At 38.9% G+C, this 26,703-nt stretch overlaps 1 protein-coding gene across 1 annotated transcript in view; it reads right to left on the reverse strand.

Annotated features, from left to right (window-relative positions):
* LOC311596048 (uncharacterized protein) overlaps positions 1 to 26,305 on the reverse strand; it is a 104,178-nt gene extending 77,873 nt beyond the window's left edge. The window contains exons 1-4 of the mRNA XM_084779245.1: positions 26,243 to 26,305; positions 18,834 to 21,149; positions 14,399 to 14,590; positions 4,686 to 4,853 (exon numbers count right to left, since the gene is read on the reverse strand). Coding sequence (XP_084635371.1) covers positions 4,686 to 4,853; positions 14,399 to 14,590; positions 18,834 to 21,149; positions 26,243 to 26,300 — 2,734 coding nt within the window. The 5' untranslated portion in view covers positions 26,301 to 26,305. The remainder of the gene's footprint in view (positions 1 to 4,685; positions 4,854 to 14,398; positions 14,591 to 18,833; positions 21,150 to 26,242) is intronic.
* Between the last annotated feature and the right edge of the window lie 398 nt (positions 26,306 to 26,703).

Here is a 26,703-nt window from a genome sequence, read left to right on the forward strand (position 1 = left end):
CTTAACCACTCTGTCTCACGTAGCTAAAACATATACAAGTCTTGCAAACTCTAGGTTCTTAGATCTGTAAACTAGACTATTTATCACGGAATTATTCATGGAAAAAAGAAAATTGGAACACAGTCCATAAACTGGGGTTTTACAAGAAGCAAAGAAAAGTAAGAGACCTGGCTCACAAGGAAAATACAGGAGTAATTGGTTTTGAAAGAGGTTGGTCATCTAGCTAACTTTAATTACTGTAGCCTAGTTATCAATCCACTTTTCTTTCTGTAATTTTTTTTCTTCATGCTACTTTCACACCTTCTTTTCTGTATTATTCTCCCTGTAGTGTGTGTGTGTGTGTGTGTGTGTGTGTGTGTGTGTGTGTGTGTGTGTCTGTCTGTGTGTTTTCCTCACAGCTTCTCCTTGTTAATCAATGTAGCTTATCCATGACGTCACTGTATCCTCTGACCCTCTTGACTTTTCTCTACCTGAAAGCACCTGGCCCTCTATGCCCACTATGAAGAAGACTTCCCAGGTTTGAAATCCCAGTCGAGCTTCAAAGATCATAATCATCTCAGTTCAGAACTGTTTTGGGGTTTTTATTCCTCGGCGATGAGAAAAACGTATGATTCCAAACTGTGAACATCATTTGCACTTTGCCTTGGAGACTTGTAAAGAGTAAATAATAATAAAGTATAATTGGAAACTTTCTCAAGCTTCAGACGTAGATTCTTAATACTAGATGGACCTTGAGCTACTTGTGACTATGCTAGGCAATTGCAAGACAAGAGAGCGAGGTCCTTTCCTAAAGAGTAGGTGGGCATTAGAATTTCTGGGTAATACATGTTGCTGCATCTTTTCAACGTGCTGCTTCTTGTACTTCTGTGGATGTTATTTTTTATTTCTCAGATTTAGATCTCTCTCCAGTTCAAGGTACAGAGATGTTTCTTTTTTTGTAGAGTTACCTTATCTTAAAGTCCACATTTAAAGGCACTTTGCAGAACACCTATGTGTAGACAAAATATGGGCAAAACTAAAAGCACCTAGGAACTCTTGAGACATTGAAGTGATGAATAAGGAGACTCCAGAAGGTGGCGAGAGCTGTAGAGTTTTGTTCTTACCGTCACTGACAGATGGTCTTAGACAAGGTGCTCATAACATTTGTAAAACTATCATGAGCATAAATTTATATTACTTTGCAGAGCTTGTAGAATGAGTTACTTGATTTTTCTCTCAGATATTCTCGGGTGCATCCTTATATTTCATTCTGTCCAGGCATGCTCAGTTGTGACCTCCTGTTTGGTCAGATAAGGAAGATAAGCATCTGATATAAACAAGGGGATATCCATCCTCTTTCACAGGTTCATTGCAGTCCAAGGCAGGATTCATTACTTCACTAACATTTGCTGTGCACTGCTTTACTCCCAGGCACTTTCTTGTGTAATAGGATTGTAGCAGAAAAGATGGAGAAGAGTCATTTCCTCTTGAAGCTTAAGTGTTGGACACTCGTAGCCCAAACTGGCCCTATTCGGGGCGGGGTGGAAGGATAACATCTTCATATGGACTCCTCCTTGCTTTTGTAAAATGTCTGAAGAAAACATGTTGTTCTTCTTTTGTTATCAGGAAAAGCATAGTGATATTGCTGAGGCAGTATTCCATGTATGCCAGCTCCACAGTACTGTGTTCTGCAATGCTCTGTGTCTCTGGGAAAGTTTGCTAAGCATTAAGAGAATTCTCTGTTGGTATGACTGATTGGACAATGTCTTATTGGATTTCATTATTTAGGAGGCAGAATTGAGTAATTCAAGGACTTGGGAGTTAATATTTCAACCCTCTGAGATAGGCTGGTAGCTAATCAGGAAAAGGGAAAAGCAGAAATCCATTTCTGACTGCTGTAACAATAATTTTCTAATATCTCTACTTTTCAAGGTTTCTTGGTCCCTCTAGGTTACTCTCTTGATGCTATCTTCTGCTTTTGACAGATTGATTTACCCAACAAATATTTGATTAATGGGAGATTTTTATGCACTGATTCAATTCAAATCACATTTGTTGTTTTGTTTTTATATTCCATGAGACTATTAAAATTGCTATTGCTTTCAAGGTCATGTTTCTGTGGTTTTGGTTTTTCAATCAAGCAAATTGAATGTCAACAACACATATGGAAGAATAAACATTTCAATAAAGTCTTGAAATGGTGGGCTCAACTGTAGAACTCCCCTGTGGGAGGCACAGTCAACATGTTTGTAACGAGTTCCTTCCCCATCCTGAAGACAATTTCTCATATTTTAAGATTTATGGTCCTTCTTTCCCATGGCACTGTCTACTGAATAATCTATAAGTGCCACACAGCTGCTGACAAGCCACAAATGAATGTCATTGTTGTTTCACAGACTGTGGGTACATCGTCAAGTAATTTATCCCTCTAGACAAGACTTCCTTAGCATCATATTGTTGGTAAAATCCAATTGAAGGACAAATATGTTCATGAATATAACAAAACTCACACACTGAAATACCCTACACTCTTTTTTTATACCCTATATTCTTAAGATAGCTGCAGCAATGCAACATTACAGGGAGAGATACCTTTGTTTGCCTATTTTCCAACTTGGAACTTTTAGAAAATTAAAGATTAGGTTTTGTTTTATAAGCATAAAGTTCGGCCTTCATAAAATATATTGTGACACATGTAAATTAGCATTAAAGTATCTTTGAAATATTATGAGGTAATTAACATAATTTAGTTTAAAAATTGTCCATTTATTTGCAGCCCACTTTCCTAATGTCTACATTTTTTCTTGATATCTCAATGCTACTTAGTCAAGAAGATATACATCCCAGCATAGGGAACACTTGAAGTCTTAGTAACAACAAAAAGAAGCACAGTTTCAGATTGAGGTTTGGTGTAATAAACCCTCATAATATTCACTTGCAAAATGTAAGTATATTTCATACACATACATATAAGCATATACTTGCATGCATATGTGTGTGCAAGAAGATTATATTATATTCATATATAGACATAATGTATATATGAAAATAGGTCCAAGTTTTCTTTTACCAAGGCAAAAAAAAAAAATAGTACAGTAAGGAAAATTCTTGTTTTTTGATGACTGGGAACATAGTAAACACTAACGTAATTATGTTTTCTTTAAAGATTTTATATATTAACTTTTACTTACACTTATAAAAGGAGTAGTTGTATTTTATTTATTCTTATATAGCAGATTCCAGGTAAAAAAGATAGTCGAAAATACGTGTTTAATTGGTAAGTGTATTAATAATTAAATTGTGGGCAATTTACATGTGAATATACAAATACATTTATGTGAATATATTTATTATTCTGCACAAAATAAATTGAGAGATTAAAAATAGCAAAGATGGATAAAAATTAACTCACTTTAATTTTCATGTAGATAATTTCATTCCAGGTTTTATAATGGTATACATCAGGGAGAGAAGCAGCCAGGGATGATTTTGTAAAGTAACACGGCTGGTGAGTTAATCTACTCACTCAGTACTACTTTTTTTTTTTTACTGTACTTACAGTGTTTTATTCATGCATTCAAATGTGTGTATTGCTTTTCTAAGATGAGATAGATCCATTCTGGTGGCTGGAATCCATCAGTGAGTTAGGAATATTCTTGGCCCCGAAGCTCCTTTCACTCTACGTCCTTCCCTCATGCTATAACTCGAATAAAAGTTACATGCAGACACTTTTATGCTTTTAAGATTACTGTTGGGGCTTCATTGTCTCTCTTGTAATTTCTCTGACTTTTTATTTCCTTCTAGTAAAAAAATCTACCATAAGATTTGTTACATTTGATGTTCTTTTGTGAAAGAGCGCAGGCTGAGCTTAGACTTGCTGTGTAGCCTATGCTGACTTTGGATTCTTTTTAAAAGGTATTTATTTTTTGTCATTTTAATTGTGTGTATACCTGTGTATCTGGATAGGGTATGCGAATGTGTTCAGGGGCCCATGGAGGCTAGAAACTTTCAAGGCCCCTGCATCTGGAGTTAGAGGTGAGCGGTGTGACATGGGTGTTGAGAGCCTAGCTCCAGGCCTCTGTAAGAGCCGCACTACCTCAGTCATTTCTCTGGCCTTACCCCTGAATCCACTTCCTGTGTGCAGGATTTCAGGTGTGCGCCACAATCCCTAGCTTATATTAGCTTTTATTCCAAATTTAGTACTGCTATTCTGAAGGAATAGCTCTTTTTATTTTACATGAGAGCTTTATATGAGTTATATTTACACAATTTCCTTTCCCCCCATTCTTCCCAACTCCCTCTCAAATACACGGCCTCTTTAATATACATACACATACAAATTTATAATTACAATCTTCTGGATTCGTCCATTTAGTGCTGGTGTTACATATATGTGTTTAGGTCTAACTATTCGGAATTACATGGCCTATTGGGGGTTAGTCTCTGCAGAAGACTGATGCTCCCTCTCATAACAGACATTAATTGCCTATAGTGCTTCATCTAGGGGTAGGGGCCTTGTGGAATTTCCCCCATCCACATTGGCATATTAATCCTCAAGATCATCTTTTAAGGATTAGGTCTTAAAATTTTAGTAATTCCCGGTTCTCTGACACATGTCAACTACCTGTGTTCTTCTTCAGTGTTCCCGGCTCTAGCTATGCGTTTTCTAGGGCAATTGCATCTTTCTGTAACTTTCAAGTCCTTACCAGCGACTGGTCTTGGCTTTTTACTAAGACACCTGGGGCTGTCTTCAGGATTCCCACCGTCGCCCCGGAAGACCCATGCGGTGGAATGGAAGTTCTCCGTGTAGAATCCTTTTTCTTCAATATCAACTCGAAAGCCCAGATCCACAGAATAAGCATCATCAGAGGTGACTGAGGAGTAGAAAAAGTGAGGAGTTAAGTTATACTCTGGCAGGAAAGGTGGTCCAGGTGAGAAGCACCCAGATATGCAGAGGCGAGGCCCCTATGAAGGAAGAGCATTATCCTTGAACGGAAACAGGCATCCAAGTTTGCTGTGCACTTTTCTTGAGAATTACTTACATACTATTAAAATATCATAATCAAAACAAATATTCCTGAGGCTGTGGAGAGGGCTCCGCAGTCAGGACTGCTTACTGCTCATCCACAGGACACAAATTCAGTTCCCAGCACCTACATTTAGTGGCTCAAAACTGCTTGTCATTTTAGCTCTTGGAGATATGTCACCCTCTTCTGGCCTCCTCACACACTGTACTGTCATGCACGCGCGCGCGTGCGCACACACACACACACACACACACACACACACACACACACAAATAAAAATAAGACATATCTTTAAAAAATCACAAGATACTGCTTCAGGCTCTGTATGACGGGAGGCTGTGCACTGGACAAATTACTGGAAATCCTTTACTTAAAGGAAATTGTTTGCTTTTGAAAAAGAATATACTACTCTTTAGAGGTCAAGATGAAACCAGTGAAGACTAAGAATTAGCTTTCAGAATCCATTTTTTAAAGCACCAAGTTCAAGGGAAAAGGTTCTCTGATACAAAATCGTGTTGCTGTCTTTATCTTGAAAGAGGTACTACAAAGTGCATTTCTAGAAATCTCACTGTGGGTTTATATGAAGAGAGGTTTATACAAGGAGACGTGTAAAATTTCATCATCTATCAGTTCTTCCCTGAGATTCTATGGAAGGCTGTGTCCTTAAAACGAAATGAGCTTGTCTTTCCACATTACCTGCCACGTTTCTTTGTGCCCTGGTTAGAAAGTTCAAGCCTGAGTAAAATCCCGCTCCATCCCTTTCAGCCTTTCATGCAGGCACAGTTGAAAAACTGCACTTCAGAGTCAAAAGCCATGTTTGAGAAAATGACATCATTTATTTGCATTTTCTTAAAGAGTGGGGCGTTTAAGGAAAACAGTAATTCTCCCTATTATTGCAAAGCAGCAAAGCACAGGTTGATCTGATGTCCGGATTCTCCTGCCTCCTCTCCCCAAGTCCTGGGATGGACCGTATGTGCCTCAGCAGCTTCTTAAACACAGTAGAGCATCACACTTCCCTCCCTGTCCCTCCTCACAAACTGTAGTTCTTCCTACACCATTCTCAGGAAGTCTCTGGGGAAAAATCGCTTATGGCCGTCATCACCTGAGCAGCAAGGCAGAGTTCTGCTGTGGGTCACAGCAGTCCACTGCCTCCATCTGGCCCCAGCTAAGCATTGGTCTTCTGCTCTCTCAGTTTTCTCTGAAGAATCAGTCTTAATGGTTCTTTTGCTTTCTTAGAACTCTACTGAAGAGAGCAACTATTAGTTGTTGTCCTGACACATAGATAAATGGACAGTAGATTTCCAGCTTCCACGTTTGCTTAACTTATGTGAGACTATACTAGACATTTGGTGGCTTGGGTGGTTTGAGGCACATTCATTCACTCACTGAACTGACTTGAAATAAGTGCTCTTCTCCCATGAGCCAGGTGAGATTTTGTGTACGGTGGGGATAAAACGATGGATAAGGCACTGGTTCCTGGTGCAGTGCGAGAGTTCAGAGGAAGTGGGGGCAGCTAGCTGTAAAGACAGGCATGTCTAAAGGAAGTCTGTCACCATAATCCATTCAGAGGATGGCTAGGGGACAGGATAGGGGTACACTGGGAGGAGTGAAGCATTTCTATTATACAGTCTAAATCTAAAATGACCAACGACACCTTTTGAGTGTCTATATAACACCAAAAGTATGAAAATACCACATTTGCTCGATTTGAGTTGCCACAGCCAGGATATAGGTGTACTACAGACAGTGTATAAAATCATCTGTAATTTTGCTTTTACATTCGGACCCTATCCCCAGATACTGTATGATGCCCATACAAATATCCCAAAGTTCCCCAAATCTGCAATCAGCAATCTACAATATTCTACCTATATCCATAGGTAATGCTGATTGAGTTGATCTACTGTTATGTTTGGATGTGAACAGAGATGACATAGAGCAATATCATATAGTTACAAAGTTGGAAACTAAGTGATATGAGAACATTAGGGGACATGATGCTTGGTGGATTAAAATTATAAAATGTTTAGGGCAGAATAATATAAATAGCATAAGGCAGAACAAGATACGTTCTTCCACATAGCACATTTAAAAACACTTTACGATTTTCTTTTTTAAAAAGTTTTACTTTTTAAGTAATTCTGAGTGTGACATTTGATTGGGACAGGAAAAGTAAACCAAAAATTTTATAATACTTTATTGATGTACCTTTCTGAGCTTTAAGACTAAATTAACATTTTTGTTGTTGTTGTTTTTAGGTATAATAGGACTTTCTAAAGTTTTAGATTCATTTCCTGTGTTCCGTATCTTAAAAGCTGAAAATAATTTCAGTTATTTTTAAATGTTTACTGATGTAGCTCACACAGATTTCTGGAACAAGTGGTTTATCTTCAGCAGTAAATGCCTGTGTTGGCTATGCCGTCATCCCCTGTCCTGTGAGGGTCTCAGGGCAGTCTTTTATACGGATCACTGTTTTTACCAATATGTGTGAGGTCATTCAAACAGCTCACTTACTTACAAACAGATGTGATCCTGTGGATGAGTAGCTCTGTATTTATTCAGTTAGCAAGACAGAGCTAATGAACATACTCTTACACAAGCGGAGACATAAAATTTGTGTTCAAATCCAATGAAGCAGCAAGCCACACACCTGCTGAAAATTTATAGCTGCTAGAGAGGTCTCAATAGCTGCTCCATGCTGGACCTTGATCTAAGCAGGCAAAGCCCAGATAACGCTTTGTCAGAAAGAGTTTGTTACCAAATTAGATTTGCTAGATGAGACACTTAACAAATGAGCATTTCAAACATGCGCTATTGCTGAAATTGCATTTTAACTCTTTTATTCCCCAAAATGCAGTCGTGTTCTTTTACTTTTCATGTTTTAGTTTTTGCTTAATAAAGTAATAATAATGATGATGATGATGATGATGATGATGATGATGATGATGATGATATAGTTTAAAAGTAATTATATCATATGCAAGTTACCTCTGAGCACTTCGGTAGCCCTTATACTTCTTTCATTCCAGTGTATCATTTAGAGAAAATGAAGAAGCAAAGAAGCAAGGCTCTGATTGATTGTTCTAGAAAGAGCGGGGTTTTATTTGAGTTCAACCAGATCCAGTCATTTGCTGTTTAGTACAAGAGCAGGAGCGCCAATCAGACTGCCTGAGATTGAAACCCAGCTCTAAGACTAATTACACACAGCTGAGTGATGTCGGACATGTCACTTATCCTTTGCATGGGGCCTTGATTAGCAAAAGGAGGTTGGAAATACAGTAACATAACTCATAATCCTACTGGGAATTATGTTAACAAGAAAATGTATCTTAAGTGGCCCTGAATAGCCCCTGGCACCAAGTAGGCTCATCACAATCCTTAGGTTGTATTATTTAAAAGTTTTTAAGTAGGTATTATTTTCTTTTAGGTGGGTATGTATTTCATTTTATGTGCATGGGTGTTTTCCATGCATGTATGTCTGTGCAATATGTGCATGCCTGGTACCCTCAGAGGTCAGGAGAGGGTCGCTGATCTAAGGGAGTTGCAAATGCTTGCAAAACACCAGGTGGGCACTGGGAATTAAACCTGGGTCCCTTGCAATAGCTCTTAAGTTCTTAGCTACTCTCCAGTCCACTTAGCTCTTATTATTAGGAATTAGAATTGGTTTGCTTACTTCTTCCCTAATTCTTCTCTCCCCCTCCTTTCTTCCTTCCTTCCTTTCTTCCTTCCTTCCTTCCTTCCTTCCTTTCTTTCTTTCTCTCTCTCTTTCTCTCTTTCTTTCTCTCCCAGTCGCAACTAATATTTGGGAAGTAGAGCTCCATAAGAATTCTATTAGCTGAATGAAGTACGGGATATGTTAAGAGCTATACTCACACGATTAACCCCAAATCCCTGCATCATCTGTTTGTGATCCAGGGGCCACTTAAGATTATAAAAACCAGAGGCCCATTCTGTAGCTCCTTCCCACTCCCGTTGCTAGGCTTCAAATTATCCATCCAGTATACCTTAGTCAGCATTCCCCATAATCGGATGGATTGATCAACTGTATCAACACAGTAAACATGTCATCCTTAATGTCTTTTCCAGTTATTACATAGGAAGTTAGAGATGAGTGAGATTAACAGAGTGAAAATGCCAGCGGTAATGATGCTCAATAAAACTGTCAGGTTTTAAGTCACATATTCCTAGCATAGCCCGACTCTGTAAATGAGGAAAAAAATTCAAACCACACATTAAACAATAGCAGCCCAAGCATCTCTGAGTGAATTGCAGGCTGTACTGAATTTTTTCTAAAGAAATGTAGCGCGCCTTCAATGTAGCAGTGCCTTGGATAAGCTGAAAGCGAAGAAGCAGACACTTGTTCTTGTGTCTAACATGGACCACATTGGTAGGATATGTTTTCATTCAAAACAAATTTTACCCCAAAGAGAACACAATCACTGTTTAGTTAAAATTGTGTTAGGGCATTAAATATGAGGTTTACATTAGCATTACAGCTGATCTTGTGTTATTTCAAGTGGAGTATTGGTTAAATGTTTTAAATAACTTTCCAAATTGAAAAAAAATAATCCTTGACTGGCTGTGCTCGCCAGTTTTTATTGTATAAATATCCCCTCCATGGCCAGTATCAAGCTAACGACCTGCTCTAGTGTGTTATTGTGTGGAGAATGTGCACAGCTGGCTTGGAGAACAGCTATGAGCTGGCCCCAACGCACTTGTGATTGTTTCTTATTTCAAAAAAAAAATGCAAAGCACTCATGACTGTCTAAGAGTAGCAGGAGAAAGACAAACCATTACAATGAGTAGAATAGACCCTCATGAGGAGGCCAAGCCACTGAAGAACCCAATGAACTAGAAAGAGCTTGACCCATCTCTATTACATCTGAAGCCCATTTTCAGCTAATCAAACCGGCAGAGTTCCTATTGGGTTTGTTTGATAGATTGCATAGATCGTTGATTACAGAGTAGTATTCCATATCTTATAAAGGAAGAAGAAAGAAATTTGAATATTTTCACTGTGAAGAATCCATAAATTCTTGAGGAAATAGATAAATTTAACTTGGAGAGAGAATGGGGAGAAATAACTGGAATAGATGGGCATTTGGGGGGGGATATGGAAACCTGATACAGTGGAAACTTCCTGGAACCTGTGAGGGTGTCCCTAGCGGGGACTTCTAGCAACTGGGGTCATGGAACCTGAACTGGCCATCTTCCGTAACCAAGCTAGTCTCCCAGTGTTGGTACTGGGACACTAAACCAGCTACAAAACCTGCAACCCACAGCCTGTTCTGCCTGCACGATGCTCTGAGGTGATGGTGCCTCAGAGCGTGTAGGAGGGGCCAGTCAAGGACTATCTAACTTGAGGCCTAAGCAACAAGAAGGAGCTCATGCCTGATACTGCCTGGATGGCTCTGAGACCCAGGGTAGAATCAAGCACAACTGACAAAAAATGGCCAATGAAATGATTCCCAATGATATTCTGCAATACTCATAGAATCAATGCACACCCCAATTGTCATCAGAGATGTTTCCTTCAGGATTGAATGAGATACAGAGACCCACAGCCAACCATTAGGCAGATCTTAAAGAACCCTAAGGAGGAGGGGATGGAAGGATTGTCAGAGCCAGAGGAGTACAGAATACCAGGAGAACACAGCTCACAGCATCAAATAAGCAAGGCTCATGAGGACTCATAGAGACTGCAGAGGCCATGGAGCCTACATAGGTCTGTGCTAGGCCCTCTGAACATAAGCTGTGCCTGTTCAGCTTGGGGTTTCTGTTGGACTCCTAACAGTGGGAGTGGGGGTGTCTGTGAGTCTTTTGCCTGCTCTTGGAACCCTTTTCATGCAGTCTTGATATGAGAGTTCATGCCTAGTCTTACTGCATTTGTTATGCTGTGTTCATGGCTATCCCTGGAATGCCTGGTTTTTTTTTCTGAGGAGAAACAGAGGAGTAGTGCATCTGAGGGAGAGGGAATCTGGTAGTAGTTGGGGGGGGGTGAGAGGCTGGGAAGAGGGAAGGCTGCTGTTGAGATATATTGTATAAGGGAAGAATAAATTTAAAATGCATATCACTATATATACATATATAATATATATAAAGCTCATGCAGTATTTATAAAGGTGTATACTTTTTATGTCTACTTTAGAATAAATTTAATTTGAAAAATTTCTCTTGTGCAGTAGATGCTTCACTATATGTAAGTTAGCACGTATAAATTTTTGTCTCTTTTTTTTACAATTATAATAAAATTGTTCATCCTCCAGCTTCCTAGTCTATAAAGATGGATAAATGCTGGCTGTTGTTTTGATGGACTGATAGATAACTTGGTGATGTTTTACATAAGCTGCAGGTACAAATGTAGATGAATGTGTGGTATTGGTCACTGTATAGGACCGTGGTTTTATAGACACAGCCAGCCCTTGTCCTCCTGCACAGAAAGACCAGGAGCAATATTGTTTGGACCTCATTGCCATCAGCAGCCTCTTGGTATTACTACCTGGCAAACCTAATAAAAAGCCAGAGAGTTGCTTGACATGGGCCAAAGAGGGGAGACCCTTGTGCTATACAGAAAGTGGAAGGCAGGAAAGGAAACCCCAGGGACAAGTGAAAACTGTTTTCAGAGATGACTTCAAGAGAGTGGAAAAAGCACAGACATCAGCCTCCTATTTTGATAAAAATGTTAAAAAACCACGAAGATACTTACACCCTACTTTCTTCAGGGTTTATATTAGAAACACTGGTATGCTCAATTACATATACTTAGAAGCAGGATTTGCCTCTGAACTTCATGCACAATAAAAAAAATGAGGTGTTTCAAAGTCTACGTAAGTATTCGAGAAAGGATAGTTTGTCCTCTCGCTAACCACTCACTGTATGTATGTATGTATGTATGTATGTATGTATGTATGTATATGTGTGTACGTGTGTGTGTGCATGTGTGAGTGTGTGTGTGTGTGTGTGTGTGTGTGTGTGTGTGTGTGTGTGTGTGGCGTTGTAAGATGTTTGTTGGAGGATAGTCTAATGTATTTTGATGTTAATTGATTGTTGTCTCTGTGACCCAACTTTTGCTTAATAAAAAGCCACCCCACCTGGGCAGAACAAAGAAGATAGGTGGGGCTAAGAGAAAGAGAAATTCTGGGAAGAAAAAGCACTGCCATGAAAAAAAGGGAGAGAGACCTGAAGTAAAGAGAGGAAGGCCACCAGGGGTTAGATGGAGGAGAAGCACATGGCCTGTGTGGATGGAGAATCTGGCCCAGATGAAGAACATTAACAAGTATTTGGAAATTATGGATGGGAGGTAACTTGACAAAAGTTATTAGAAACAGATGACATGAGATTGAGGCAGGGATCCCATGCCTGCCCCACTATGGGAGGTAGTTTAGAGGATTGATATCTGGCCTGCCCCAGGTTAACTAAGGCTATCTTAAAATATAAAAAGTGTCTCTGTCTTAATTGACCACTAGCCAGGCCTACAGGTAATAAAAATAATTTAAAAAACAATAGATGTGTAGATGAGTTTATGAACAAGAAAAGAATTCACATTATGCCGTGAGATATGTAACACTTGGAACGTAGATGCTATTTGTATACCGTGATGTGAAATATAGCACAGAATTTGAGAGTGTTTTGATGCAGCATTACATGAACATTGCTAAGAATGTAGAAAGATGAAAAGGCAAGAGCTAGAGAGACCCAAGGTGTAAGCAGGACAGTGACAAATCGCAGAACCACCAGAAACTGCAAGGTAATTTCAGGCTTACCCTGGCCACGCTTTGAGGCCCACCATGATACAAGCAGACACACTACCTACCCCTATGTGGAAATGCAAAATGCTAGAAACTGAATGAATTATGCAACCTCCTGGGCCAGAGCCAAACCTGTCACTGCAACAAAACAATTGTCATAGTGAATAAGTCCTACTAGAAGTAATTGATACCAAAAAAAAATCAATGATGAGGAAGAACTCTGAAACATACTAAGTATCAACATATTTTAAAAACATGCACAAGATTACATAATATATAAATAAAACAGTTGATAAAATAAAGGTGGAACAGAAGGTGGAAGAAAATGAGCACTAGAACAAATTAGTGAAGTGGTAGGAACAGAGCTTTGGGAGCCTAACAAAAGATGTGCATTCTCAGGTAGGTATTTCAAGTGTATATGAGCAGCAAGGGATCTAATAGAGCAGTACATGTGGAATATAAATGATACAGTTCCATTTGTAGTTCCTTGCTGCCCAACACAAGAAAGACCTGGAAGAATTAGGCATAGGCCAAAGGACAAGAATAAAGTCTTTCAGAATAAAATAAAATATTTAAATTTCATTCTTTGTGAACATAGGAATTTAAAGTTTCCTGCTGGTAACAACACAGTATTCGATTTTTTTTTTTACATTGCTTATACTCCTTCCCCACGTATATATGGCTTCTGTCAAGCCCTAGTCTTTTGTCAGGCTACTGTTTTATTATGGGAAAGAAATGACACCGATGCCTATGATGACACTTGTGTCATTGTATCAGCTTGTCCACAGGACACAACACACCATTCTCACTACTCTCTTTTCACCAAGACAGTTTCTGTAGCTCCACAATGTACTTTGTTTTGTTTTTGTCCTGTTTAAAAAAATCAATTATAGTTCACTGAAGTTTTGATGGTGTTTCTGCAAATGCACTTTGCTTTTGTAAATAATTTTCAAATAGCACATGCCTAAGAGTTGGGCTTATCTGCTTTAACATCAACTGTTGCAATCTTGGATCCATATTAGTTTTAGTATGTACAAAATGTACTACCCACCCCCCACCATGTATTAATCCATGTTTTATTTTAGTCAGTTTTCATGGGTGATTACTTGTCATCCACACTCAGAGGCCATTGTTTGTGAGGCTGAGAGCCAATGCTGGTTAAGGAACATAATCACTACAGCCCGACAAAACAATTTCACAAAGAATACATATGTGTTTTAAGATTTCATTTCAGGAATCTGAAAATGAGAAGAAAAGTTTTCACGTATAATCAACCATATTGATCTTGTCCTTTTACATTATGTATATTTTATATACAAATGTAGATTTTTAAAAGTAGAACACAAATTTAACTCAATGAACAATCTTATAGATAGCTATTTCAGTATCTAAAGAAAAAGGAAGACATAGCACTGTGCTGCAGGTGTGATTTCTGAAGGTCACCTACCAAGTACTAATTCCTTAATAGACAACAACGAGTTGATTGTTTTTTAAAAGCACCTCTCATTAAAAAAATAAATATAATCATCACATCACAACATTCAAAGAACAGAATTGACATCTCAGAGATGAAGCAGAAGGAATTTAATTAAGACAACGAGCCGCTGTCTTTGCTGTTGCTTAGAAACACAGGCTTCTACTCACTGGAGCCTTCAGTGAAGTTGCTGATGAGAGAGCTGGCCCCAGCTGAGCTGCACCTCTTGCCGTCCTTGAACTGCTGCCTCCTCCTGGCCCACTGGTCTATTGCTTCTTCCTGGGAACCATCACTGGCTCTTCCACCTCTTAGAGCCAGTTCCTGCGACAGCTTTCGGGCCTTAGTGATCTCCAAATTCTCGTCTAGATTAAACCATATTAAATATCAAAGCGAGGCACCAATTCAAGATAGGAAATGAAATAGCCAAGAAAAATCATTCAGTTTCTTAATGTTCCACTTGTTAAGTTGAAGAGAGAAATGGAGATATAAGTTAATATACAGGTTTATATAGTCCAAACTATTGCCTTCTATCATTATAAGCAATGAAAATCAATTATTAGAAAAACAATATTATCAATAAAATGTCAGAGTCCAATTAAACTGAAAAATTTTTAAAAAGAAAACTAGAAGCGCATAAACATAAAATCTAAAAAACTATTTCATAATTTAGAATTATTTAAAATGTTTACTTTTTGATACCACCCAAAAGGCAAACAACCTAGATTTGAAAATGACTTTTTATCCATTCTGCTCCTAGAAACAAATGGGTTTTTATAATTTTGTTTTTGTTTCTCTTTAGAATTTTCTCATATATTTAAAATGGGAGCCTGTGCCACATATGCTTTGTATGCTTTACACCTATTCTGATGCTCAGTGTTGATGCAAAAATATAGATGAAATCTGGCTCAAACACACTGCATGTAGTTGCGCTAGTTAGTTTTGCCAACTGCTCACCAACTACAGTCATCTGGGAGGAGGGTCATACATTGAGGAATAGCCTCCATCACACTGGACTGCAGCGTGTCTGTGGGACATTCTCTTGATTAATGATTGACGTGGGAGAGCTCAGGTCCCTGTGGGCAGGAGTACCTCCTAGGTAGTTGTTTCTGGGTTGTATAAGAGAGCAAGCTGAGCAAGCCACGAGAACAAGGCAGTAAGCAGGATTCCTCTACAATCTCTACTTAAGTTGATGCAGGTTTATTTTGAGTTTCTGCCCTGACTTTCCCAGTAATGGACTGTAACATATAAGCCATACAAACTCTTTACCATCTCAAGTTGTTTTTAATCAGTGTTTATTTCAGCAAGTGAGAAGCAAATTAGGTCAATATCACTTTTTACTAATGTTGTACAGCACTGTCATCCAAGCTAAGCTTAAATATAAAATACTTCCCAAGATTCAAATTTAATACCTATAATCCTAGTATACCCCAACTAGGTAGATAATTTAGGAATGGTGATTTTAATATAAGTTATGCTAATCTCTATTCACATGTGAACCTCTCCTGATTCCACAATATACAAGGTAAGCACTGAGTTTTTCTGTGAACCAGGAGACATGCTGGAGCTGGAATATACATGCTAAAGCTCATGATGGAACATTATCAAAATATATACTCTTAGTTTTACCAAATGTTATGGTGTGAACCTATGCATTACTTGAAAATTCTTATTTTTTGAAATCAACAGACCTAATGTTGAGAAGTTGAAACTTTAGTAGGTTATGAAATCTTGCCTGCTTTGCTTCCATGAATAGGATAATTTTCCTTACAATTTTTGAAGAAGTCTAGCTGGTCCATGTTGCTCTTCCTTACACAGCAGAAGTGGACACTTTGATAGCAGGAAAAAGGCACACCACCATGCTAAATAAGTTCCTTGACCCTGTCTTTCCCAACCTCTATACATATTGTTCTTTGAAAATTATCTCTTACTGATATTTTGCCATATAGCAATGTGACTGGACTGGGACCTTAAGAATGGATGGGAAAGTCATTCTCTTGAGAGTATGGGGGGATCTAGGAAACGAGGGAGAAGGCACAGAGAACTGGAGGAGCACTGCTGGAGTCTCAGCTGAAACTGGGGGCGGGAGAGGCTTTTGCACCTCAACAGAGATGCTAATCAGTGCATGCCTGGGAAACCCCAACTTCACCTGAGGCCACTAGCTTGGAAGTTATCTCCATGGCTGTTGTTTTCTACAAGAGAATGGATGGATTTCCATTCACCTTTCTGTTTTAAGCTATTGATAAAGAGCTTGAGTTCTCAAACTTCCTCAAGTCTTTGCCAGGTCTCTTGGAATCACACACTTCTTTTTTTTTAGACCTATAGGGAAATAAACTTAGTATTCTGTGCTTAAAGGGGTAAGACTCCTACCTTTTCCTTTCTACTGCACCAAATCCCTTACCTCCTCATACATCCAGCGTTTTGTCTGGGTTTTTTGATTGATGTACATACACAGACTTTGAGGGGAGAAGATCTCTTCCAAAAGGCAAATATCAGTTTGTGACTACAAAGATTTTTTTTTTAACATTTGGTGAATTGACCCAAGTTCTTCAAAGCACTTCATACTCAGAAAAAATTGTTCAATCCTGGCCTGATACCAGAACAATAGCATTCACAAATCATAAAAGCACTCATAGCTCTAAGAAAATAAAAATTACCAAAACATGTATAAGTTTAAATAGACTATCTGTAACTATTTTAATTGCTGAACTGTTTTCTGTATAAAAGTCCATGGCTATGCAAACAGGATACTTCACAGAGCATCTTGATATGATTTCCCTGCATTTGATCAACAAAATTCTCATTAAGTCTTTATGCTAAAGGGCAAGTACTATATAGTGCTGTAGATACGTAAGTGATCAGAAGTGAAAAAATAAAGCAACCCTTCATGAAACCTATATTTTAGCTGAGAATGAGAATATAGACAAATGAATATAACATGCAGCATATTAAAAGCAAAAGAAAAATTTACATGTGAGAGTAAAACACGGAAAAAGGTTTGAACTCAGGCTGGAACAAGGATAGCTCAGAGTGCAATTTTAAATTTGGTTACAGAGAAGCTTTTACTGTGATTGCTATGTGAGGAAAATAACATAAGAAGACACAGTATGAATGACCCTGTGAGTATACGGAGAAATACTGGTCCAAATATCAGATGCAGCCTATGGTAAGACCCCAAGAAAGCATGGTGGATAGAAGTTTCTAGAAGTTCAAATAGATAAAATGTTCCTGGAATAGATTCATTATGGGAAAAAGAGGTAAAAGATTGCAAGAACAGACTTTTAGTGAAATGTAGGGAACAGTGGTTGCAGTGGTTCACCAAGTGGGGACAATTTCAGTTTATTGGGAGTAATCTCATTTGTGGCTGGATTCTCTTTTGGAGTTTTAACTGTGTCGGGAGAGGCAGTAAATGGAGCAACACACTTCTGGGAATAGGAAAGACAGCTTGAGAGGGATAGTCATCCAGGTGAGCTGCATCCCCTCCGGGAAACGTAAGTGCTTATGCTATAGGCTCCCTTGCAGCTCTAAATAACTAGGCACTGACAGAAGTCTTGGAATTTATGTGACTGGCCTGGCATCTGGAGCTACACAAAGTCCTGGCAAGCAGTCCCTGGGATCAGCAGGTTTTCATACAAAGTAGGGGACTGTCCAGCTTTTGCACTGTGTTTTAGATGACTCATTTTTTTCTAAAGTAAATTTTACACTTTATGACAACACTTATGTAATAGATTATGCTTTTTCATATTTTATTCCTACTCCTAAAATTTTTACAAACTTTTGAGTAATTTTGCTCCGGCTTTTAGATTGTTTCATTAAAACTTTTGGAAGACAGTTTTAATTTATACTATGGAATAATGTTAACATTAAGTAACAAATATTTTGGACTCATTGAGAGACACAAGGGTCTTTTATGAAATAACCAAAACAATGTTTTGCTGTTCCAAGATTGAAACCAGACAGACAGCATTAAGTACTTAGGAAAAGGCTTCCATCTTAGCCCTTCTTGAGGGCTGAAGAGCATCTGGGTTGTATCAATTGTTTGAGCAAGACCAGGCAACACAAAACAGAGGTCAGAGGGCTGCGGGAGTTAAAGGTCCTACTCATGGGTCCATCAGGATCAGTTATGGGTGTCTCTGGGTTTTGTCGTTTGTTTTAATTACCATTCCACATGGCCTCTAGAAACATGAATAACCTGCTCCAGTAAGGTTTGAAAACAACTTTACTATAAGCATATGCTTCCTATTCTTCCAAACATGCTTACCTTGAAAAATAAGAAGAAATCCTAGATTATTTAAGAGTGACACAGGCTAATATTTTCAACAAAATTGATTTGCCAAATTGTTGATCTTTTAAAGAGAAAATTTTTATTCTATATTAAGCTGCAGCTATGGTGATTTTTCTACACACTACTTATGGGTAGAGTTGGTTTCAATGTAAAGAAGAGGCTGATACATTCTTCTTAATATTTGTCTCGCTCTAAATTGCTCAACACATCTTATCAATAAAGAAAAAAAATCCCAAACAGTAAAAACTACTTCAGCCAAGACTGTTCAAATCTCATAATATAACAATAATAAAAATCTAAAAATTCTGTATAGATCATTGCACCTTTTAGAGCCCTCTGCTTCTGAGGGGACAACAATATGTCTGCAGGGTGGTAGGAAGTTTCTGTGGGGTCACTTTTGTGCTCATTTTCTTCAAAGTGTGCTCTTGATGCAGTCCTTTGGCACTCTGCTGCCTCCTGTTGGAAGTTGTTAAGTCCAAGGCTTTTGTCACCTCCATTACTATTCGGATCTCCATTAATGCTTAGTCCCTTATCAAAAAGAAATAGCTTTTCTGTAGCATGTGCTGTACAGGTGGCGTCAACGGAATTTGGTGGAAAGTCCGTTTGAGCACAGTTTTCATTTCGATTCTCGCTAATTAGGTCTTCAAAATCTCTGTGGCATGTATTCTTCACCAGTGGTAGTGCCTGGTATCTGTCATCTTCAACACTCTCCAGGTAGCTGGCTGACTCTCTAAGGTTTCTTGTTGCCATGGGACAGTTAGACACAACTGCGCCTTCTTTGTGATTTTGAGTAGTGAGTCTCTGTTCCAACACATCAGTTATAGAGGACGTGGCTGGCACTTCTGTTCTGCCCAGGGCTGTTATCTCTGTATGATCTGCACGGTCCTCTGTTTGATCTCGTTCCACAGAGCTCTGTATATTGCCATGAAGTGGGCTCTTTGAAACTGGGCTGTTGCACGATGCAATCTTCACAGATGAACTCCTCCTTTCCAATAGTTGTGGGTCTGCAGAAGATTCACTATGAAAAACAGTCTCATTAATACCTCTGCAAATCACAGCACCACATACTTTGTCCTCCACTCTCTCAACACCAATATATTGGCTAGGGGGAAGTGTGTCACCAGGAGTCTCTACAGATTCTGAATATCTGGTGACCCAGTGGGAGGGACCAAGTAACGGAGAAGACACCAAAGCAGGTTCACTGACAGGGAAGGATATAGAATTTGAGCTCTCATAGTCTTCTCGTGGTAGAATTTTGTCACCTCTGGAGCCCATGTTGTCTGCTTTTTCTCCCAAGAGCTGTATGGTTGGAAAAGACAAAGAATGAAACTCAGAGCCTGAGGCATCTTGAGTGGGAATCATGCTGCTCATAGTTCTTAGGGGACCGTTGGTTCCTGCTGTGCATGGCTGTGCTTGGGAATCTGAAGCGATATTTTCCCTGACACCAGAACTGGTTTTCCTCTCTTTATCCACATCTCTAGAATCCTCAAAAGACATTTTACTTAAATCCATATTATTTAAATTTGTGGTCCTTAAGGTTTCAGATGAGACAGGAAGACAAGTGTTAGCTGTGAAGAAATGCTGTTTTGGGGGGCTGTCTTGAAGAATTTGGAAGACCTTCTGTTGAGAGGTAGCAGGATCTCCCTCTTTAGAATCATCTGGGGCTGAAGGCTGTGTGTTGGGTTTCTTTCTCTCTCCCATGGGAGGTGAGCTTAGAGAAACCACAATTGTGTCTGAATTCTCTTTCTGGGCAGCATTCACACCACAGGGAGTATCATACAAAGCGTTTGAACTCGGTTTCTGGTTTTCAAGCCTCCGGTTTTCAGGGTGATTTATACCAGGCTGTGAAGGAGATTCACTGGGTTCTCTCATGGTGTGAGTCAAGGAACTTTTTCTACGTTTTGTAGATTTTCCTATGCTTTTAGGATGAGAGATATTAATGAGTATGTTCTGTTTTTTACTTATGTATTCAACCAAAATTTCTTTTCCTACAATGCTTATGTTCATAGAAGGGATCTCACTTCTAGAAGCCTCTCCTTTCCATGTAGATGGAACCTTATGTTTGAAATTTTCTGCCAATGCAGTACTGTATTTAGAGAAATGGCCCGAAGATCTGGAGCCTCTCTGTGCTTGCTGGACAGAATAATGCTGGTGACATGTTGGGCATCGCCTTTTTGTGGGGAACTGTGCTCTTGTTTTACAGGAAATGCTTTTTGTGGTTTCCACTTGCACACTGAAAGCCCCGCATTTGACTTCCCTAATAAATTTGCCTTTTTCTGGCTTTAAGGCTTCTACTGTGTTTGGGAAATCCTGTGCTATAATTTTTCCTGATAACAATTTTTTACAGTCATTAAACATGGCCACTGGTAAGACTTCCTCTAGCTGATGAGAGATAGCTGGAGGAGGGTCATCATTCTCCATCCTCTTGTGTATTTTGCTGTCAGATAGAGGCTGTTTATCATCTTTGGGGAGAAAAGAGGAATTCTGTTTTCCATTGATAGAAGCAGATATGCATTCGTCTCCATTTTCCCTCAATTTCCCTAATGCCTCAGCCTGATGAAACACAGCCTCTGAAGTGTGTCCCTTGATGTCCTTTTCAAAATCTTTTACAATTTTTTGACCAGATGGCTGAGAAGTACCTAAAAAGGAAGGAGAAAGACAACAAAATGTTTTATGTTCACTTAAGGAACAGATGTTCCAAATCAACAGGAATATCATTTGTAAGTATGTTGGGTAACAGTTTCCATTAGTGCCCATGAAAGTTCATCTCAAATAAATGTCTTTTTTTACATTAATTATCTTAGGGTATAAAATAGCACACCTGATAGTTTAGAAAATAAACTGAAGCTCTATTCAAAGACATCTTCTGAAATTGAGTTAAATGCATCTTCAAAAGAAATGTAGGCAACTAAAATTTAAGTATAATGTTTTCATGAGAAGTAAATTGACATGCCTAGAAATGTTTGTTTGTTTGTTTGTTTGAAGACAGGGTTTCTCTGGGTGGTCTTGACTCTCCTGGAATCACTTTGTAGACCAGGTTGGACTCAAACTCAAAGAGATCTGCCTGTCTATGCCTCCCTGAGTGCTGGGATTAAAGGCGCATGCCACCATGCCCAGCTTCCTACCCTGAAATTTAAATGTAGCATTATTCTATAGGGTATGTCTAACACCATACAATTTTATAGAAGTAAAGACTCTGGTAAAAAGGATGGAAGACAACTCACTGTGGCCTGTAGATTGCCTTTCCAACACCATGCAAAGATTCCATTGCCTTATGTTTTTATAGGGCATCTTCACAAACGTGAATTCGTATGGCATCTAGGCAATGTTAGTGAATGAAGCAGGACTGGTACACATATTTAGCTCCAGCCAATGGTTGCTGTGGGAGCAGAGGTAGCTTCTTGATAGATTCTCTCATTTTCCAGGAGCCCAATTCTTGAGGATTGGCTCACATTGTTAAGGATATCTCTAGAGTTGTAGGCCAGTGGGTGAAGACACCATATATGACTATTTCATTTTACTGTTTACTAAATTTAAATATTTTATTCTTACTTTATGAAGTTTGGGGACAAAATATAAAGATACCATGTTTTATTTGTATTTCAAGTGATATAAAGGGATATTGTGAAATAGAACAGAAAATAAGAACGATGACAGCTACTAGTGTCATGGCAACCAATTACACAGATGTTAAAAAGCATAGTTTAAATATAGCCACAAATAATATAAAGTATCTTGATGTAACTCTAACCAAGCAAGTGAAAGACTTATATGACAAGAACTTTGAAGAAAAAAAATCGAAGAAGATATCAGAAGATAGAAAGATCTGTCATGGTCATGGATCAGTAGGAGTAACATAGTGAAAATGGCCATCTAACCAAAAGCAATCTACAAGGTCAATACAATTCCCATCAAAATTCTAACACAATTCTTTACAGACCTTGAATTTTCAACTTCATATAAAAAGTCAAAACCCCAAGATAGCTAAAATAGTTCTGTACAGTAAAAGAACTTCCAGAGGTATCACCATCCCTGATGTTAAGCTCTACTGCAGAGCAATAGCAATTTAAAAAAACCACATGGTATTGGCATAGGAATAGACAAGTTGATCAAGCGAATATAATTGAAGACCAGAAATAAATCTACACACCTATAGACACTTTATTTTTGACAAAGAAGTAAAAACCATACAATGATAAAAAAAAAAAAAAAAGCTAGACTCTTCAACAAATGGTGCTGGTCTAAGTGGATCTCTGCATGTAGAAGAATGCAAATAGACACATATTGATCACTGTGCACAAAACTCAAGTCCAAGTGGATCAAAGATCTTAACATAATACCTGATACACTAAATTTAATAGGAGATAAAGAGGGAGAATAGCTTTGAATGCACTGGTACAGGAGACAACTTCCTGAACAGAACACCAATAGCTCAGGTACTAAGATCAACAATTAATAAATTGAACCCCATGAATCTGAAAAACTTCTGTGAAGCAAAGGACTATCAATAGGACCAAATGGCAGCCTAGAGAATGAGGAAAGATCTTCACCAACCCTACATCAGACAGAGGCCTAATATTCAAAATATATAAAGAACTCAAGAAATTGAGCACCAGCAAACCAAACAATTTAATTAAAAAATAGGCTACAGAGCTAAACAGAGGATTTTCAACAGAGGACTCGCTAATGATTGAGAAACATTTATAGAAATGTTCAAAGTCCTTAGTTATCTGGGGAGTGCAAGTCAAAATGACTCTGAGATTCCATCTTATATCTGTCAGAATGGCTAAGATAAAAAAAAAAAACATGAGGGACAGCACATGCTGGGGAGGATGAGGAGGAAGGGAAACACTTTTCCACTGCTGGTGAGAGTATACACTTATACAACAACTGTGGAAATCAATCTGGAGATGTCTCAGAAAATTGGGAATAGATCTACCTCAAGACCCAGCTACACAACTGCTGGGCATATAACCAAAAGATTCTCCACCATACCACAAGGACACTTGCTCAACTGTGCTCATAGCAGCTTTATTTATAATAGCCAGAAACTGGAAACAACCTAAATGTCCCTCAACCAAAGAGTGAATAAAGAAAATTTGGTACATTTACACAATAGAATACTATTCAGCTAATAAAAACAAAGATACAAACAATTTGCAGGCAAATTGAAGGAAGTGGAGAAAATATCATTCTGAGAGAGGTAACCCAGATCCAGAAAGACACACATGCTCTGCACTCACTTATAAGTGGATATTAGCCGTAAAGTACATGATGACCATGCTACAATCCACAGACCCTAGGAAGTCATGGAGAGGCCAAGGGAAGTTGCTTGAATCTCACTCAGAAGGGGAAATAAAACAGTCATATGAAGTAGATAGAGGAAACGGACTAGGAGGGAGAGGGGTTGGGGGGGGGGGTAACAGGAATAGGGGTCAGTTTGGGGAGTGCAGGGATGGGAGGAGGACCAGAAGAGAGAAAGGAAATCAGTGGGGGTGGGGCAGGAATCTCTGGGACAAGGGAGGCTCTTGGGAGTCTATGGAGGTGACTCTAGCTGAGACTCCTAGAAGTAAGGGGTGGGGAATGGAGCCTGAAGTTGCCTCCTCCTGTAGTCAGCTCAGGCTTCTAGTGGAGGGAGGGAGACCCTAGCCCACCCAAAATGTGCCTTTCTTACAAGAAGTAGTGTAGAGATAGAGACGGAACAGAGATTGAGGGAATGACTACCCCAGTTGAGACCACCCCGTGAGAGAGAGCCAACCTCTGATACTATTAATGACACTCTGGTATGCTTGCAGACAGGAGCCTATCAGCTGAGAGGCTTCCTTCAGCAGCTGATGGAAACAGATGCAGAGAACTATAGCCAAACAATAGTCCAACCTTAGGGAGTCTTATAGAAGAGATGGCAGGGAAAAAAATGAGGGAGCCGGAACGGTCAAGGACACCACGAGAAGACCTACAGAGTCAATTAACCTGGGTGCATGGGTGGCGCACAGAGACTTATCCACCAGCCAAAGAGAATGCATGGGCTGGAATTAGACCCCTTAAGCATTTGTAGCAGATGTGAAGCTGGGTCATCATGTGGGTCCCCAACAATAGAAGTGGGGGCTGTCCCTTTGTTTCTCCTAGCTGGGCTGCCTTGTCTGGCCTCAGTGAAAGAGGATGGTTTGAGTTCTGCTGGGACTTGAGGTGCCAGGGTAAGTTGTTACTCCTTGAGGGCCTTCCCTTCTCTGAGAAGAGGGAGAAGGAGAGGGGGAGGAGTATGAGGGTGGGACTGGGGGCAGAGAGGAGGGAGGGGGCTGTAATGGCTATAAGGTAATTAAATAAATAACAAATGAAAAAATATTTTTGTTAGCATTTACTTATTATTTTTAATGTAATTTATGTCTTTATTTATTTCTTGAGAGATGGGGGAGTTGTACATGTGAAGGTCAGAGGACAACTTGAGGGAGTCAGTTTCCTGTAGAGATTGAACTCCTGTCAGAAAATTTGGTGGTGAGCATAGTAAATCATCTTACTGGTTCATCAAAAGCAGTACTTTTGAACAACTGATTAAGTTAAAAATTGGCAATAATTTTTTTATAAATTTGTTTTAAATGCTATAGATTTAAACAATAAATACATATTTATGCAGTATATACAATAGTTGTAGTTCCGTGAATCCCTTAGCAGGAAAACAGAAAAAGGCTACAGGACTTGAAGACTGACCACACCCATTCATCTGTCTTCAGCCCTGAAGGAAGTGCTTCACTCTTGGCAGGCACTAGGAGAATTTTCCTGAGCATGCTTACAATGTGAAAGTTGTAACGTGAATGGCATGGAAGAGGAGACAGGTGGAAAGATCTCTCTAAAGCCCATGTGTAATCAAGCATAGATACAATAAAAGTTTATAGACTGACAAGCTTCCTTCCACAACTAGATTATGGTCATTCTTAAGACACTGCATGACAAGGGCAGTACAGTATACAGCCCTTAGTATTTTTGCACTTCTACTAATTTTTAATTGATCATATATCTAAGTCAGGACTGTAGAAGATGAATTGAGAAAGTAATATAGCAACACATTAGCACACAATTTTAATAATGAGATGGGAGCTTAAATGACTATGTCAAAATGAATAAACACTCTATTTAAAAATATATTTTAGCCCATAGTACATATAAGTAATAACTAATGTAGAAATGCCACTCCTATGACCAAGCATTCAGATATATGAGTTTATGGGGGCCATTCCTATTAAAATCACCACATTCTACTTCCTAGACCCCATAAGCTTGTAGCCATAAGCATAATGCAGGAATGCATTCAATCCAACCTTGATGGAGTAGGTGGGGATTTTTGGAGGAAATGTGTCCCTGGGGGTGAGCTCTGAGGTCTCAAATGCTCAAGCGAGGCCCAATGGGTCACTGTCTCTTCCTGCTGCCTGTGGATTCAGATGTAGAACTTTCAGCTACTTCTCCCGCACCATGTTTGCCTGTGTACCGACATGCTTCTTACCATGATGATAATGGACTAAACCTCTGAACTGCAGGGCAGCCCCAAATAAATGCTTCCCTTTATAAAAGTTGCTGTGGTCATGGTATCTCATCACCGTAATAACATCCTAAGACCAAATCATTAAACTACTCTATAGAATTTCTTAATACATGTCTTCCTTATTCTACAGATAGCTCCGTGATAATGAGCAAAGTTAATTTGTACACACTCTCCACCAAAGCATCGAATTGGACTTACATACTGTAGTATTCAAGAGTTTCCATTTTCTATAGGCTTTTCTTCTTTTCCTTCTCATTTTGGGGAGATGTAGACCTTCAGTTAGCTCTACCTTTGGAAAGTATCAAATTCGAAATTATTTTCAGTCAGAATTTAGATTTCATCAAATTACGTACTAACTCATTTGTCAACTTGTCAGCATTGTATCTTTATCTGGCTTCTTTGGAGTATTCTACTTTGCCCTCAGAGTATTTTCTCTTCCTATTCAGTTGTATCTCAACAATTTATCGCATGAGCCAAACCATATGAAAATCCAAACATATATAACATATACACATACAAGTGCATACAGAGGTTTTTTAGGTGTTTAGAGTGCACATTGTGAAATTATATTGTTTAATAGTTTTTCTAAGATTTATTTATTTTTTCTTTATGTTTATGGTATGTATATGCATATATACACAATATATATGGTATGTGTA

The sequence above is a fragment of the Acomys minous genome (genome assembly GCF_964271855.1).
Source record: "Acomys minous genome assembly, chromosome: 4".
In the NCBI taxonomy this organism is placed as follows: domain Eukaryota; kingdom Metazoa; phylum Chordata; class Mammalia; order Rodentia; family Muridae; genus Acomys; species Acomys minous.